Genomic DNA, 16782 nt, shown 5'->3' with positions numbered 1-16782 from the left:
ACTTTTTTTTCTATTCTGAATGACGATGTATTTGATTTGTTGACTTTTTTTGCAATCTTCGTAAAAATACTAGGAAGCATCATGGTGTATGAAAAATCTTTCAAGTGCAATGAGCAAAATAAAATGAAAAAAATCGTGTGCATGAAAAAGACGAAATAACGGAGCCGGCTTATTGTACATACACCTCATCCCGAAGAGTCAACAGGCATGGCGACAGAATAGAAAATACGACATCACAACTACTCGCGATTCGTTCTACTTAGTCGAACTGCCACCAGGTAACGGCGTTGAGCTGACGTCTTTGACGTTGAAGAAGGTACCCTGGTTTGAAAAGTACCGAATGTTGGCCTCACTAACTTTCTTTTCAGCTGCTTGCGGATTAACGATTTCAAGCCCCTGGAACAAATAAACAGACAATAATGATATCATACGTACGTAGGTCGAGAAAAGTAGGACAAATGGTATACCTGGAGCGGAGTAAAAGCCACAGAGGAAGCCGTACCGGCCACTTGGCGTTTGACGGTAGTAGCCCCTCCATACGCTTGCTGACGCTGTAGATTTCTTTGCAGGGCTTTCGAAATGCGCACTTTCGTCTTCTCATCAATGGTCGGTCCTCGTATGCGACCCGGTCCACCTTTACCCATCATGCCTCGGGTGTAGCCCAAATCTTCTTGGTATGCGTCTTCTTCAATCTAAACACACAGAAAAACACGGTAATTTCGCATTCGAATTACGTGCAACAGAGAACAAGGAAGTGACATACTTCTCCGAACGTCATGCGATTTGCTTGTTTACGCATTTCAGTCTGGGCGTACTTCTCCTTCATACGGCGAACACGCTTGCCACCACGTTTTTTCCGAGGGGCTTCCAACGGGGCCGCCAATGGTTTAATAGCCTTCACAGGCGGTGGCTCTTGGAGTCGGTCCAATCTACGTTCGACATCCTCGCGAAAGTTGCGCCCAATAGTCCCGTCGCAACTCTCGTGGAACGCATCCACTCTAGCTGCTAGAGTACATTTCGAGGAAACCAAACGTGCTGCTTTGCGTCTAAGATCCTACAATTGAAATCGAAATATTAGAGCAGCCATTTTGTGCCGGAAATAGAACAAGGTTTACTGGAGGTGTATCTTGCACGATTGGCGATTCAAAGATAAAACCCGTGTGGGGCAAAGTGGCTGTCTGAGAAAATCCAGATAAGGTACGCTTTTGATTACCGAGTAATTGGATGTTACAGGCTGGCATTTTGGAAAGGGCCGTTAATCCACCAGCTACACCTGTAATGCAGGAAACCTTACAGTATAAAGATGTTTGTGCTCTGTAGATTAATAAGATCTTCCTACCCATCAACTTGGCAGCAATGGGTGCGCCAACTAGAATTGACAAGTTTGGTGCTATGAACGTCATGCGACTCTCCACGTAGGAATAGATTCTGGTTTTGCATTTATCTAGTTCCAAAGCAGTGTCGCAAGCTTCCATGACCCTACTCAGTTCCGCACCATCTAGAGGTTTCCTGTGTAATGCAAACACACATAAAACCCTGTTTTTATTGAAATGTCCCTTAAAAAACAAGTTACCCTTGTGTGGTGGAGGCTGTCACAGAGAGCACCATGATGGTTGCCTGGGTAAGATTCTGTTGCAATACTGTACTATGCTTAGCTTGGCTGATTTCATTTCCAAGTTCCTTAACAGTTGTAATGTATTCCAATGGATTCACCACCAATGACTCCAACTCTGAAAATCTTTTGGCATACAAGTCCCTGACAAACTTGTGTATGGCATTGACATCATTGTCAATCTCAACAGCCAAATTATTTGCTTCAACAATAAGTTGATATTCTGGATCTGCTTCTACAGGACCCTAGTTATAACATTCAAAAAGGTTAATATTTACTTCTTATTTATGGTATTCAGAAATATACCTGAATATTCTCAGACGTGCGATTCTGCCCACAGTATTTCTCTATTTCTTCCAGGATGCTGACAAGCTGGGGTGAATTTCTCAGTTTACAAACATCATCAAGAGTCAACTTTGCAACCGGTGGTACAAAGAATTCTTGCTTGATTTCCGTTTTTACTTCAACTGAAGGTTCAGGAAGCTGCATCCCTACATCCATGTGAGTGTCCTCATCATCCATTTCCAAATCCGCAAGTAATTCGTCAGCCAACGACATTTTGGAGACAAATTAAGGTATTCCTATAATAACAAATATGAAACAAAATATTTAATACGATGCGATTGTCGTACATAAAATTTAAACAAGTGGATTACCGGTAAAAACTAAGAAGGCAAACTATGCGTACACAATACATCAAAATCAAAATAGTCTGCCACAATTTGCTTACTTAACTAGCAGACCGCTAGATGGCATAAGCATTTATTTTCAAAAATCGCCTGGGTAAAAGGCGTAGTCTGCTAAAGTGTTGCGTAAACTAGGAAATAAGGTTCTGCAAGGCGAAAAGTTCTAATTAAAGTGTAAGTGGTTCTGGTAAGGTTATCTTCACAATTCACTAAAAATAAAGGATTATTCTTTCTGTGGCGTTAAAAACTTAATTAGTTGATTGGTCAAGCTGACTTAGCCGAAAGCGCCTCGATGGACGAGTCAAAGGTAATTCTTAGTTTCTCCCCATCACTAGAAGAAAATTCCGTCTTAACCCACACAGTTACTTTCGAATGTAGTTATGTCACTAAATAATTTTTGTTCGAATGAGTCGGTCGTGGGTCTTACCGTGGCAGTGTTTAAGGGGAGAAAATGAAACATTGTCCCGCAGCCCGCACAGTCATCCCGCACTGCATCCCACCAGTTTCCGAGACCAACATCCAAAACCCCACGTTTTACCGACTTTCCCTCGCAAAACGTAGTTACGTCTGCCATCAGCATGGGAGTTGACTGAATAATTTTACCGGTAAAACATTCAGAATTCTTCGAAAATGGATATGAAAGAGCAGCCCTATGTTTTGGTCAAACAGGGTTCTGAGGCAAAAATTTACAGTGGTTCTTTTCATGGAAAACCTTGCATCGTCAAAGAACGGTTTCCGAAGCGTTACAGACATCCTCATCTTGACCGAGAAATTTCAACCCAAAGAGTTAAAAATGAAGTTCGTTCACTTGTCCGTTGCCGCTTGGCAGGTAATCTTAAACGTAATTATTATGCACTGGCTTCAAATTAAATCAGTTGTGTACATAGGTGTTCATGCTCCAACTGTGTACTGTGTCAATATGGAACTAAACCATATAATGATGGAACACATTGTTGATGGTGTGACTGTCAAAGATTATATCAAAGATCCTACATCAAAAAGCAATCTTGATCAATTGGCCTCAACTATTGGAACAACGATTGGTCTTTTGCATTCACAAAACATCATCCATGGGGATTTAACTACTTCTAATATGTTGATTAGAAGTGGTGATATTTCTAAGCTTACGATGATTGATTTTGGCCTCAGCTTTATTGACCATTCAGCTGAAGATAAAGGTGTTGACTTGTATGTTCTTGAGAGAGCCATGTTAAGCACTCATCCCAATTCTGAACCTTTATTTGAAATCATCCTCAAGTCATACCTGATGTCAAATAAGAAAGATGGTAAAGAAACCCTTAAGAAACTTGATGAAATTCGCCTCCGTGGTCGAAAGCGTTCTATGGCCGGTTAAGTTCTTTAAATAAATAGTTCCTTTCATACCCGGAATAATATCTTTATTAGTGCTATTGTAAGCCCTCTATGATACAAAAATACGTTGTATGTGATTTAAAGTCTTGACTGAGCTCCACCAGCGGCAATAATATTTTCCCCGGTTATGAAAGAAGCGTCGTCGGAGCACAAAAAGGAAGCCAATCCTCCCATATCTTCTGGTTGTCCAATCCTACAAAAATTTCCAGAAATGTTAGGTTCACCTCATAGTCTTTTTTAAAGGAATATATTTACCTTTGAAGCGGTATGCCCTCAAGGACTTTGTTACGTACGGCATCGTTGTCTACCAACTACGCAACAAAATGTATAGTTACAAAACCACAGACAACCAAAGAAAAAAAAATTTAAGAATTGAATTGCGCCCATCGATGGTAGAGGTAAATTAGAAAGCAAATTTGATTGTTACCATTGAACTGAATTTGGTTTGAATGACACCAGGTGCAATACAGTTCACGCGGATGCCACTATGTCCAACTTCTTGTGCTAGCACTTTCGTTAAGCCTAGTAGTGCCGTTTTACTTACAGAATATGCCCCTAGAGCCTATAATGGTTTTAATTTCTCGTTAGGACTAGCATTGCGGAACATGAAACGTGGAGCAGAATCCTTACTGAGAATGGCTGAAATCCAGCAATTGAAGAGATGAAGATGATGGATCCTTTCCCTCTCTTTTCCATGTGAGGGACAGCAGACTTAGCCAGTAAAAAAGCTGTCTTTACATTAATGTCAAAAATTTTGTCCCAGGCATCTTCAGGGCACTTAGGGAAATTATTGAGGCTAATCATGTGAAACAATCATTGTAATTATTGGTTGCTTACGCTCAGCACTGGTCCAAAAACAGGATTTACTGCAGCATTACTTATCAAAATGTCTAGTCCTCCAAAAAGAGAAACAGTCTAAAAAGCAAAGTAAATAGTGATGGGAATTAAACTGGGTATCATAATTCAAATAATCAAAAATAATAGTACTTTTTCAATCAGTTTTTCCCTGTCTTCCTTCAAACCAACATGACAAACCATTCCAGTGACAGTTAGCCCTTCCATTTTTAGTTTAGCAACAGCAGCGTCAACATTCTTCTGTTTTCTACTACTAACAACAACTTGTGCTCCATCTGCAGCTAATCGCTTGGCGATCGCAAAGCCAATTCTTGAAAAATACAAACACACACAAAAAAACATTTAATACAACGGTATCTATATAAGTTCGAGTAAAACACAATGTAAACAATAGATATGTACCCATCTGTTGAAGCTGTTACTATTGCAATTCTGCCATCTAATTTTTTTGCAGTAGAGCTCATCTTTGTAGTCGCAGTGGTGAACAGGAATCGTCGAGATAGTATGCCAGCAGTCTTCAATATCATAACGATAATCAGGTTAGTAGCAAACTATTTATACAAGTAAATTTTATCAAGTGACTGATGTTGTCAACATGAAGTGGGAGGGGCTTATAGATCTTCTTTTAGCTTTGGATGAACCAATCACAGCGTAGCTTTTAGATTTCTTTTTAGTTAGAGCTAAAACACCTGAAATTTTTAGGTATTACTCACCTGCTCAAAACTTCTAATTTCACAAATGCCAACTGAATTTGTGCAAGTGAAAAAACTGAAGCCTTAATGAATCCCAAATTTAACACACCAAAGTATACAAAAGGAATCGTTTATTTGTTTTCCCTGTCACGAATCAAAACAATTTTCACAAGCTTCAAAACTAAAAAGCATCATCATGAGTGTAATCTGCAACAGTGGATTGTAGTCCTAGTTCTTTGAGTCTCTTCATTCTTACTTTTTCCTTGGCCTGTTTTTCTTCTTGTTCTAGTCTTTGGGCTTCAAGGATATCTTCAACACCAACTTGTGTGAGAGGAATTCTTTCCTCTTTTTCCAAGTCCTATAGTCAACAGAGGCTTGGTAAGACTTGACCAAAATTTAAGAAGTTATAGCATTACAATTTCACCCAAGAGGGCAACATTCTCTCCTCTGACGATAAAGACTCCACGTGGGATATCACCATATTCTTTCCCAACATGAATTCTCTCAATTGTTTTATGAAGGACCAAGTTGGCAAACTGGTCCACACTTCGAAGATATCCTATTAACGTCCGGCCATCGCGAAGTACGACTATGACCTTTTCTGAAAATAGGTAAACATTACATCATAACAACTAGGTGTTTTAGTGGCAAACACTTACTGTCCAAATCTTCAAGTAGAGTCGCCGTGCCGGGTAATGAAGCGACATTCATTTTCTAGATATCATTAGCTTTTAAAACAAAACTCGTGCTAGACGTGCAGTTTGATGGGTCAAGAGTGCATGCGTATCTTATGAAATGGCATGCGTCAATTCGTCTGCTTAATGAATTTTAAAAAATTCTAGGAACGAACGGCTTCTAGTGACACCTGCCCCAGCGTTGAATTTTCAACGTTATTGAATGCTTATCAAAATATTTTTAAAATTAATATTTTTCCAATTTATCGTATTTAAAGAATAATTATCAAGATTTCAAGAATTCGTGTTTTTCAAGCTCTATCAATCAATTTACAGATGCTAAAGATTTTTATGTTTGTCTACCTCGCAATGTTAGTCTGCAAAATAATTCGAAAGTAGTAGAATAAACGACGAAATGGTTTGGCCGCAAAACTAAAAAGTTTTGTTGTTAAAAACTGAAATCTGAAATGAAAAAAAGATATACGGTGTTTTTCGCCTGGCTGTTTTTGTTGTACTCCAATGGTGTTTTGCACTTTCTTCAAGGTTTCTTGCTAATCCGTCGTGAAGTTCATCTGAAGTCTACAGCGTTCGACGGTGTTTCTTGTTGTTTGGATCCCAAGTACAGGCAAGTAATAATTCTACTTATCGATGCCCTCCGATATGATTTCCTCGCCTACAATGATTCCACAAGTGATGGAGCCATCTACCAAAATAATCTTCCTGTTGTGCACAAGTTGTTGAAAGATGACCATGGTGTTCTATATCAGGTATGCAATAAGTTTCAACACATGAAAGCTTATTTTATGACCCTTAATTTTACCAGTTTGTCGCAGATCCTCCAACTTCTACAATGCAACGTCTGAAGGGTATAACTACAGGCAGTTTACCAACTTTCATTGATGTTGGAAGCAATTTTGCAAGTGATGAACTCATTGAAGACAATCTTCTGAGCCAAATAACTTCATCTGGCTTGAATGTGACATTCATGGGTGATGACACTTGGATGGGATTGTTTCCCAACTCTTTCCATCGATCCTATCCATTCCCATCATTTGATGTGTGGGACATTAATACCGTCGATCGGGGAGTGGAAGGACATTTGGTATCGGAAATCTTGAAACCAGATTGGAATTTGCTGATCGCTCACTGCTTAGGGGTCGATCATACAGGTCATCGTTACGGGCCCGAACATCCTGTCATGCCCCGAAAATTAAAAGAGATGAACTCTTTAATTGAAAAAATTGTACGCAACATGAATTCTCAAACGCTGCTACTAGTCATGGGTGATCATGGGATGACAAGAACTGGTGATCATGGTGGTGACAGCCCAGACGAAATCAACGCTGGTTTATTTGCCTACAGTCCTGGATGGAATATAAAATTCAATGATTCGAAGACGCAAGTTGTCAGCCAAGTAGACCTTGTACCAACCTTGTCTATATTGCTGGGCATACCAATACCTTATTCAAATCTAGGTTCAGTGATACTAGACTTCGTTTTCCCCGAGCAACTTTTGCAAGAAATCCACACCAGTGAAAAAGATAATTTAGCGATTGCGTTATCATACTTCTCCGATGCCCTGTACATAAACGCCAAACAAATTTGGCGTTATTTGGAAACATATAGGCGTGAATCGCCTTTCCCAGAGGCAGAATACCAACAACTAAGCAGCAAGTTCACACATGTCTCCGATCTCTTCAAAGGACAAAAAATTGAAGGATGTTTCCAAAATTGTTCATCTGATTCAAGTTGTTGCCCCAACCATGAAAAGCTTAAAGAATTCATAACGACGGCACAGACTTTCCTCTCAGAAGCTAAAGAAATCTGTCGTTCAATGTGGGCTCGTTTCGACGTAATCTCCATCATTGTTGGATTGGCAATTTTTACTTCTTCTTTGCTGTTGAATGCAACTATGCTCATCGACTGCGAATCGACTTCCATGAAGCCTGTCAGTTACATTGGCGTTGCCGGGGCGTTCTTTTCCCTTTTACTTCAACGATTGCACATCATGGTGATTCTTGGCTTGAGCTTAGCACCAGTTTTGATATATTTGACTATGGCAATGCGTGTTATGCGATTTAAGGGATTCCACTTGATTTCCCTAGTTCCATTTTTCCTTGCTGTTTCTTATACCTCAAATAGTTTTGTTGTTGAGGAACCATACGTAGTTCACTTCCTAGCACAAACACTGATCTGGCTACCCCTTTTCTTCAAGCGTAAAACGGGCCAGCTTATAATCAGAAGTGGATTGAGCTTGTCTGTACGATTGGGGTTGGCTTTCTTTCGTTGCCGGGAAGAGCAGTTCCCTGTTTGTGAAGCACACAGCCTCCATCGTAGTCTTACCAGTCTTTCAGGATCCAACTGGATGCTGTATCAAAGAATGTCCCTGGCTTTCGTATCTTGCATTGTTCTTTATTTACTTCTTACCCGATACCTTCAAGTCGATCAGAAAATCGGATATCTGTTTGCCATCGTCTGGTGCCATTGGATTGTGCAAAGCGCCTGTTTCCTTTTGGGTGGCGACACAGCTGCATTAACTTTTCTGCCAAAAGTATTCTATTCTGTCTTTGTCTTAAAACTAGCCCGTGATATCTATCAGTTTGTAATCGATAATGAGCACGCCAAGGTATCTAATTACCGCAGAAAAACATCGGACATGGTGATCCTACTGTCAACCCTTGCCGTTCTTTTAGCTGGCGACGGCCTGGCGCCAGGTATTATATTAACACTTGTCAGTATCGTGCTGTTTTCGCAACTCTTCGCTGAGGCCAGCAGCAGCGAAGAGATGTGGCCTCTCTACGGAATTTTATCCTTGCATGGTTTCTTCGCCAGTGGGCACCACACTAGCCTAGCCAGCATTCCGTGGTATGTTTCCAGTACAAGTAACTCATTTCAGCATTATATTCAATTGTTTCTTTTTTGTTTTGATAGGGAATCAGCTTTTGTAGGCTTCTCACACGCCAACAGCCAAGGCGGTTTAGCTAACGTGTTGCCAACGTTCTTCGTTAGTTACAGCACAGCCTTCTCAATGCTTTTGCATGCCATGGCTGTACCCATCGCGGCCCTGTCAACAACTACGGTCCGAAAGAACAAGGAGTCGCGGATGCGTTTAGCGAATGGATGGCTCTACATCCTCTTCTTTCATGCTGTGCGCGTAAGTAGCAAAATTTTTTTATTTGAAAAAGATAGCGTTAGTTACTTACCTGCGTTACCGTTAGTTGTTTGGTTGCATGGGCGCTGCGGCCCTGCATCGCCGACATCTGATGGTTTGGAAAATATTCGCTCCTCGGCTTCTCTACGAGCTACTTTTCGCCGTTTGCTCTTCGATAGGAATCATAGCATCTTTATTCCTTTTTCAGGCAACGATGTAAATATATTTCATTCTCGTCTTACCCAATCCGACCAAAATCGTTCAAAATTTTTTGTTGAATAATTCAATTGAAGAAGTGAAAAGATAACAGACAGAAGAACGGGGATATTGGAAAATTGTTTTCCGATGCTGGCTTTAAGAGAAAAACAATCGCAACGAAAAGGAAGCCCTCACAAAATATCTTCGTATGAAAGGATTATTTAGGAAGCGAATTTGTGTTTCATTTGACGTACGAGTAAACAACTTTTTTAATGATGGATGTGCATTCAAGCATTTCCTTCTCGTTGATGACCAATGGCGGAGCAAAACGAATAATGTCACCGTGAGTTGGCTTTGCGAGCAATCCTTCGTTACGCAACCGTAGGCAAATTTCCCAGGCGTCAAATTCTAGATAACGACGACGAAGATTAGTCTTTGGCTTAACTTAAATGATAACAATTCGCTTGTCACCTGGTTGGATAACGATGGCGTCTAGCAATCCTTTTCCTCGCACCAACTTGATCACTGAGCTGGGAAGTTCCTGCATTTCACCCCTTAAAATCTTTGACCAAGTTTTTCTGCATTATCTGCAAGTTTTTCTTCCTCAAGAACCTGTGGGTGGGTAATTTTAGTTAAACGCGATTTCAAGGCATTGCATAGGGAAACGTAGATGTGTTAGTACTTGTAACGCTGCCATAGCAACTTTGCAGGCCAAAGGATTTCCGCCAAATGTCGAACCGTGCTCTCCAGGTTTGATGGTCATCATGACATCATCGTTGGTTAGTGCAGCGGAGACGGGAAGAACACCACCGGACAGGGCTTTACCGAGGACTAAAATATCTGGCTTTACGTTTTCATGGTCGACGGCCAAGCGTTTGCCCGTCCGACCCAAGCCTGTTTGCACTTCATCGGCAATCCATAGAACTTTGTTTCTCGTGCAAAGCTCCCTTACACCCTATAAGTTAAAGTTTCGTTCGTTGTCATGCTATTTTTAAAAAAATAGATTAAGTTTTTACTTTGAGATAGCCGGGATCAGGAACAACCACTCCGGCTTCGCCTTGAATCGGCTCCATCATGAATGCGCAGACAGTCGGGTCTTCCAAAGCCGTCTATTAATTACCAAAAATAAAAAGAATTAGTATGAAATTGCAGAATGTAAAAATGGAGTAATGCACCTTTAGAGCGCCCAAATCATTGTAAGGAATGATGACGTAGCCCGGCATGTATGGGCCAAATCCGGCGTAGCTGGATGGATCTGTGGAGCTCGAAATGGCAGCCATGGTGCGGCCCCAGAAGTTGCCTTCGACAAAAACAATCTTGGCCTGGTTGTCGGGAATCTTTTTGACTGTGTAGCCCCATTTGCGAGCCAATTTGCAAGCCGTCTCTCCACCTTCAACTCCCGTGTTCATTGGAAGAACTTTATCGTAGCCAAAAAGCTTCGTAACATACTCCTCATACTCTCCCAAAACATCCGAATAGAATGCTCTCGAAGTTCTAATAAGAAACAATTTTTTTCCTACAGTTGAGAGAAGTGCGCAGTAATCACAAGGCATATTAAATAGTTATTTGCTTACAAGGTCAGTATGTCGGCTTGTTGATGCAGAGCTTTGATGATGCGTGGATGACAGTGGCCCTGATTGACGGCTGAATACGCGCTTAAAAAATCGTAGTAGACGCGTCCCTCAACATCCCAAACTCGCACTCCTGAATCAAACTACCGCATTCAACAATCATGGAGACGACTTCACTGACTTATTAAGTTGAACCGACCTTGGCCTCGGCAGAGGGCTACGGGCAAAGGGTGATAGTTGTGCGCTCCGTACTTGTCTTCGCGTTTGAAAATGGCCTCTGATGCGGCTCCCATGGAAACGGACATATCTTCAGCTGTGGCCGCCGATACTTTCGTTGCTTTCGAACGAACTAACGGTGCCCTCCAGCCGTTCATAATTCCGACCATTGGCCGCATTGTTTTGTTCATCGTCGTGGCCATTTCTTTTCAATTTCTCAGCTAAAAAGTTTTAGAAAAATAGCATGTACAACGGCTGTGTGCAAACATAATTATAAGCAAGAATTTTTATAGCACCAATACGGTTTAGAATTGTATCACGCAGAAACCTTCTGTGTGTGACGTATTCGTATCACGCCACACTCGGTGCACACATTTCCCGACTCAGATTACGAATTTTGTGCTCTTGGTCAAAACATAATCCAAGGTCGGTAGGTTATTTTCATTCGGCAAAGCACCCACTGCGTCGGCGTGAAACATCCGTATTATTTTCTCTACTTGTTGTCGTGCATAATTTAAGGAAGTTTCAACACAACAATTTGGAAATTCGCTATCAATTATAGTGCATCGTATATTAAAAATTTAAGGTTAACACTTCCGGATTTAAATCAAGGCTCATTGAAATTCCAAGAAAATACTATGTTTCGTCGCATTACGTATCGATCAGACGTCACTTTCAGTCACATCGATCTCTACACTTTATTATGGAGCAAAACAGATTACGTACTTGCTGAATCCCATAATTTGGAACGGAATCCACGCAATAGTATTGATAAACTTGCGTCAGACTTATTTGGTGCGTAACGGTAGTATGTTACAGTTATACAGCAGAAAGAAACTTACTTGCGAGAGGTATATACACTTTTGTGCAGCAATCGTCTCAGGTGGCACGAGTTTCCCGTAGGCTGTCGCGAGGTAGAATGCCCCTGTTCTGGCAAAACTCTGTCACTATATTGGCGCATATCTTTGCTTCTTCTGGCCATTCATTTTTGCGATCCTGCCGCTAGATGTCATGGAAAATTTACTCGCATATACTAACCAAACATAGGAAATTCGAAAGAAGATTCACGTAGTGGTTGCAGCAAGTCAACTTCGAAAATCATTTGCAGGTAATGTGCAAAATTTCAATCTCAGGTAACCAAATTGAAACATTATGTATGTCCAAGATCACCCATAATAACCTGATCGTACCAGTTACTTCAGTTTCTGGATAGATCGAAAATCAGTGTACTAACTACTCCAAGTTTCAAAGTTATTCAGAAAGTGGTAAGTCCATAGTTAGGAACTTGAGAGTACTCAAGTTAACTTTCCTCTATCAAACCCGGCATCTTGGACTAGCTATGGGAAACGGGGTCAATGGCTAAAGGTTGACGTCCCCCCCTCGTCATGTGCCATCTTCTTTTCTAGAGTAGCAGAGCTCAAGAAAGAGGCTTTTGTTTTATGGCGCAGAGATCTAATCAACACCTGAGAGGAAGAGAAAATACGTTTCGACGAAAAAGTCCCCAAAATAATATGACCTTGGCAATAACGAATTTTATTTTCTATGCATCTTTAAAAGTCTTGTTTAAGAAATAATATCCCATTCAAATCAAATTAAAATTTAGATTTGAGCAGTTTTTTTTTTCATAATCTGTTGTTCCTCCTCGATCGAACGGGCTAGAGCTGTGACGTTGCCGGCACCGAACCCTCGAGCCCCTTGTCTTTGTACCACTTCCATAAAAAACGTTTCTTCCTTGAACAATGGAAGTGTGAAGATCTGCAGTAGAAACCTGTCACAACAATATATTTTATAAAAAGCTCGTCGATTGGATAAGTGAAATCGGAATTGAAAACAAGACTCACTTGTTGTCATGTTTTTCTGTGCTGGTATCTGCTTCAGAGTCGATCAGAATTCCTAACCGCTGAAATTCGTGAATGTTGTAACCAGCAGCTTGGATTTCTTTCTTTTTCTGTTCCTAAAAAGTCAATTTTCAGAGCAGGTTTATTTATATTTTTTTCGATATTGGCAGTCCAATGACATTACGTTGCGATAATATGCTGCAGGCGGTGTTCGGAATGGAACTTGTTTTCGTATCATGTCATCCACGCAACTGGTAATGTCAGTTGTGCTGAGGCCGATGTGCTGAAGACCCGGTCCTCCGTGACCGCTGAGGAAGGCACCAATGTGCGAGTTCTCTGTTTTGGCGTGTACCGTCACGTCATTAAAGAAATACTACGTTCGTCCGTATTATTACTTAAAAGAGCATCCTAACGGCAAATGAAAAGCATTATAACAAACGCCGAATTTACCTATTCCGGGAAGAGATTCTGCAATGACAATCTTCAACGAAGATTCGTCCATGCCATCGGGGTTGGAATTGCAAACACCCGATTCAGCGCAGGGCCAATAGTCTATAACGCGGAGCCTCATGCCAACACCGTCGTTGATTACCAAGCCTTCTTTCAGATCTTCAGTTGGGTTGGTCTTAAATTTTTGCATGCCCAAGCAATCCTGATACCATTTTATAATACCAGGTGATTCACCAGGACAGCAGACATATGTCAAATGATCAATATGAGTGATGGGTTCTTCTCCTTGAATCTTTTCATCTTCAGAAGCACAGTTAAATGTAGGAAGGAATGGTCCCATGTACTGTGATTTGTCCAAAAGGGTATGGACTATGTTGCCACAACAGGAACCCACAATAGAATATCTCACTTTTCCTCTTTTGTCTTCTACTTCTGTGACAGGATGATATAGTTTACCTCCAACTTTTTGCATCCTGTCAGTTACGGATTCTAAATTTTTCACTTCCAAAGCTACATTGAAGACAGTGTCAACATGACGAACAGGCGGAGAAAAATATAAGAACGGCACAGATTGTTCCTGGTAAAAGTTTTTCCTCTCGGTTACAACAAAAATGGATTTTTTACTTCCAACAACCCACTGGCTGCTTAACAACGTATCTCTTCGTGCTCTAAGTGAAAAGCCAAGTTTGTCTGTAAAGTAGGAAACGATCTTCCTGCCGTTAGCAACACACAGTTCAACATGATGCAAGGCACTTGGGTGCATTTTAAGACACTATGTAACTTTGTGAAATTGAGTCGTCGGTTTTAGAAGTAATAAGCTGTCGTCAGAAGTTCGTGTAACGGTTACGTGACCACGAACTCGATCTATATAGCAGACGACGGGAATCGGGATAGTCTTTTCGTCTGAAATAAATAAAGAACGTTAAAACTTACTTTGATATCTAACATTGCATCTCCGTTCAAACTATCCCCACAATTATTTCCGGCCATTACAAAAATCTCAAGCTTATTAATCACGTTTTAAATATTCGTTAAGAGAATTTTGAATAAAGATGTCTAAGTAAATCATCGAACCCGACAACGCTGTGGCTTCTATGAAAAAAGACAGAAAAACATCGGTGCACCCATTAACGCTTTGGATTAGAACCGCAAAATAACCTTACCAAACAACACAGTCATTGAATCTGCGCTCCCAGAATTATTGAAAATAAATTTTGTAAATTTAATCGTTACATGACACTACGAGTGACAATATCAAAGAATGGACATTCTACTGGCAGAAAGGTTTTAATTTCTGTTTGCCTATTTTGATTACCCTATAATATACCTTAGCATGTTTTGCAGGTCATTGCTGTTCCTCCAACATTTGTTGAATTTCTTGCAGCAGTTAGTTTGTCACTAGGAATAAAGGCAAAAAGGGTTTTCAACTGTCATGGAGGAGAAATACATGATATTTTATTCATAAGGTACATATTTATCATCTTTTTAAACTATTTCTTTCTCACTTACAGTTTGAAGAAAATTAAATAAATCCTGAATTATTTCAGTTCTGTTGGCCTAGGCCATTCACTAGTCTTTGCTTTGAGTTACATGTAGTGGTACGTCTTATATAAACGTTTTTGGTTGCTGTGGGCTACATTTGACCTTCTGTAAAGATTACTTTTTTTGTAGCCTGATCATTTTCCATTAAAAGGGATTATTGGTTCTAGAAATATGCAGTAGAGATATGCAATCTTTGCTAATAGGACACTGTGCCTGTAAATAAGATAAACTATTTGCTGAAACTAACAATAACTTGTTTTTGTTTTATTTATTTATTTGTTTTCTATCCTTTCTAGGGATAATGAATTACTATACATATCTGAAGGTGGAGATTTTTGCTCAGAAAGAGAATGGGTAACCCTTAATGTTGGTGGAAAATTGTTCACCACCACTCGAATGACTTTAACAGCAAAAGAACCCTTCAGCATGCTTTCACGCATGTTTACCATTGATTCTGGTCAATTCAACCTTAGTCCGAGCTCGGTAGATTCCAGCGGTGCCTATCTGATCGACCGTAGTCCAACTTACTTTGAACCGATTTTGAACTATTTACGTCACGGAAAGTTGATTCTTGACGTTGGTGTTAATGTTCAAGGCGTCCTAGAAGAGGCACAGTTCTTTGGTATTGAATCACTGGTACCGCAACTTGAATCTCTTGCCGATGACGAAAAGCTAAAGAAGAAGCAGCAACCGCTGACCAGGGCAGAAGTTATCAAAGCTCTTGTTCGTACTTCACCAACCACTGAGCTCCGATTCCAAGGGGTCAATCTAGCTGAAGCTGATCTGTCAAAACTTGACCTGAGAAGCATCAATTTCAAAGTAATTATATTATTGGAATCTCAATGGTCACAGAACTCTAAGTTTTTATTGTTATCAAGTACGCTTGCATGCGTGGTTGCAATCTTTCCGGAGCAAACCTGAGCTGGTGCAACCTGGAACGGTGTGACTTATCAGGTGCAAAGATGGACGGAGCACAGCTTCTTGGAGTAAAAATGCTATGTGCTATTTTGGAAGGTAAAGTAGATCCGTACTTTAGGAAGTTCGTCATAGGAGCACGCAGCATTATTTATTTATTTTTTTTTTTTTACTTTCTTTCTAAGGGGCGTCGCTGCGTGGCTGCAATTTCGAAGACCCCGCTGGCAGTCGAGCTAATATGGAAGGTAGATAAAGTGTTTATCAGTTCCCATAAGGCTATGTATCGAAATCGCTATACTCGTTGATACGCTGTAGGTGTTAACATGAAAGGGGCCATTCTTGAAGAAAGTAATATGGCCGGTGTGAACCTCCGGGTAGGAACCTTGAAATACGCAAATCTTCAAAACTGCACCTTGAGGTTACCTCGAAATTTATTTTGGTTTTCGTTCTTTTTTCGGGCTCAAATTTCCTTCTTTTGGTTTATTTATCCATGTTTGTTTGTTTTTTTTTTTCCTTTTTTTTTTTTTGCAGAGGAGCTGTTTTGGCGGGAGCAGACTTGGAGGTAGTTGGCGAATAGTTGGAATCATGAATGATTTGTTAATAACTTCCCCTGTGTTATCTTAGGGTTGCGATTTATCTGGAAGCGATTTACAAGAGGCCAACCTTCGTGGAGCTAATTTAAAAGACACAACACTGGAATTAATGTTAAATCCGCTTCATATGTCTCAGGCTATTCGTTGAGTTGTCTACTACCAGTCCTCTGTTCGTTTTGATAACGAATTGGCGAGCTACTAAGCTTTATTTTTCACCAAACGTTTTATTTCAAATACTATCCTTTCACAGTTAATGTTAGTGATGGACGCTTTACCTTCTATATATATATTTTTTTTCCTATTTATTGGATTACGGAAGTCAGAACGTATTAATATTTGAAAAATTTTCGGTTTGGGCGATTCGGGGTTCTTGATTTTTTAAGGAAAAATAACAATATACGTGGAACATAAACTGTGC

The 16782-nt window shown here is 40.4% G+C and overlaps 8 protein-coding genes across 9 annotated transcripts; 3 read left to right on the top strand and 5 right to left on the bottom strand.

The window, feature by feature from the left end:
* Positions 1–67: 67 nt before the first annotated feature.
* LOC130691183 (U4/U6 small nuclear ribonucleoprotein Prp31-like) lies at positions 68–2368 on the bottom strand. Of its 2 annotated transcripts, XM_057514092.2 has the most exons (8): positions 2269–2368; positions 1919–2193; positions 1574–1857; positions 1340–1509; positions 1116–1273; positions 764–1054; positions 468–692; positions 68–396 (listed from the first exon to the last, which is right to left on the bottom strand). In XM_057514092.2, the coding sequence occupies exons 2-8, from the start codon at positions 2168–2170 to the stop codon at positions 256–258; spliced, it is 1521 nt and encodes a 506-aa protein (XP_057370075.1). In that variant the 5' UTR covers positions 2171–2193; positions 2269–2368; the 3' UTR covers positions 68–255. The 2 variants fall into 2 exon arrangements, with proteins under 2 accessions (XP_057370075.1, XP_059352393.1); XM_059496410.1 differs by lacking the exon at positions 2269–2368 and having other exon boundaries at positions 1919–2210.
* Positions 2369–2639: 271 nt separating this feature from the next.
* LOC130691165 (EKC/KEOPS complex subunit TP53RK-like) lies at positions 2640–3690 on the top strand. The gene is made up of 2 exons (XM_057514076.2): positions 2640–3127; positions 3186–3690. Exons 1-2 carry the CDS (start codon positions 2929–2931, stop codon positions 3650–3652), a joined length of 666 nt encoding a protein of 221 aa, XP_057370059.1. The 5' UTR covers positions 2640–2928; the 3' UTR covers positions 3653–3690.
* A 28-nt stretch (positions 3691–3718) lies between these two features.
* Positions 3719–5112, bottom strand: LOC130691157 (dehydrogenase/reductase SDR family member 4-like). Its single transcript, XM_057514067.2, has 7 exons — positions 4927–5112; positions 4657–4834; positions 4507–4584; positions 4300–4446; positions 4097–4231; positions 3925–3980; positions 3719–3862 (listed from the first exon to the last, which is right to left on the bottom strand). The coding sequence occupies exons 1-7, from the start codon at positions 5049–5051 to the stop codon at positions 3748–3750; spliced, it is 834 nt and encodes a 277-aa protein (XP_057370050.1). The 5' UTR covers positions 5052–5112; the 3' UTR covers positions 3719–3747.
* A 218-nt stretch (positions 5113–5330) lies between these two features.
* LOC130691172 (U6 snRNA-associated Sm-like protein LSm1) lies at positions 5331–6040 on the bottom strand. Its single transcript, XM_057514082.2, has 3 exons — positions 5876–6040; positions 5633–5817; positions 5331–5574 (listed from the first exon to the last, which is right to left on the bottom strand). Exons 1-3 carry the CDS (start codon positions 5925–5927, stop codon positions 5398–5400), a joined length of 414 nt encoding a protein of 137 aa, XP_057370065.1. The 5' UTR covers positions 5928–6040; the 3' UTR covers positions 5331–5397.
* Positions 6041–6302: 262 nt separating this feature from the next.
* LOC130691125 (GPI ethanolamine phosphate transferase 3-like) lies at positions 6303–9287 on the top strand. Its single transcript, XM_057514030.2, has 4 exons — positions 6303–6657; positions 6714–8755; positions 8822–9044; positions 9109–9287. Exons 1-4 carry the CDS (start codon positions 6358–6360, stop codon positions 9259–9261), a joined length of 2718 nt encoding a protein of 905 aa, XP_057370013.1. The 5' UTR covers positions 6303–6357; the 3' UTR covers positions 9262–9287.
* LOC130691138 (ornithine aminotransferase, mitochondrial-like) lies at positions 9218–11229 on the bottom strand. The gene is given in 8 exon segments (XM_057514044.2): positions 9218–9647; positions 9711–9801; positions 9804–9851; positions 9922–10194; positions 10256–10348; positions 10415–10733; positions 10814–10943; positions 11010–11229. Coding segments are annotated over 8 exon segments (1341 nt in total). The 3' UTR covers positions 9218–9480.
* Positions 11230–12625: 1396 nt separating this feature from the next.
* On the bottom strand, positions 12626–14197 carry LOC130691142 (4-hydroxyphenylpyruvate dioxygenase-like protein). Its single transcript, XM_057514049.2, has 4 exons — positions 13315–14197; positions 13049–13200; positions 12868–12980; positions 12626–12794 (listed from the first exon to the last, which is right to left on the bottom strand). The coding sequence occupies exons 1-4, from the start codon at positions 14075–14077 to the stop codon at positions 12626–12628; spliced, it is 1197 nt and encodes a 398-aa protein (XP_057370032.1). The 5' UTR covers positions 14078–14197.
* A 233-nt stretch (positions 14198–14430) lies between these two features.
* LOC130691145 (BTB/POZ domain-containing protein KCTD9-like) lies at positions 14431–16776 on the top strand. The gene is made up of 8 exons (XM_057514053.2): positions 14431–14598; positions 14659–14780; positions 15153–15675; positions 15735–15870; positions 15957–16016; positions 16087–16189; positions 16303–16333; positions 16396–16776. Exons 1-8 carry the CDS (start codon positions 14548–14550, stop codon positions 16510–16512), a joined length of 1143 nt encoding a protein of 380 aa, XP_057370036.1. The 5' UTR covers positions 14431–14547; the 3' UTR covers positions 16513–16776.
* Positions 16777–16782: the final 6 nt, after the last annotated feature.

The sequence above is a fragment of the Daphnia carinata genome, chromosome 1, assembly GCF_022539665.2.
Source record: "Daphnia carinata strain CSIRO-1 chromosome 1, CSIRO_AGI_Dcar_HiC_V3, whole genome shotgun sequence".
NCBI lineage: Eukaryota > Metazoa > Arthropoda > Branchiopoda > Diplostraca > Daphniidae > Daphnia > Daphnia carinata.
Note: the sequence above shows the minus strand (reverse complement) of the source record. Positions and strands in the feature narration are given on the sequence as shown.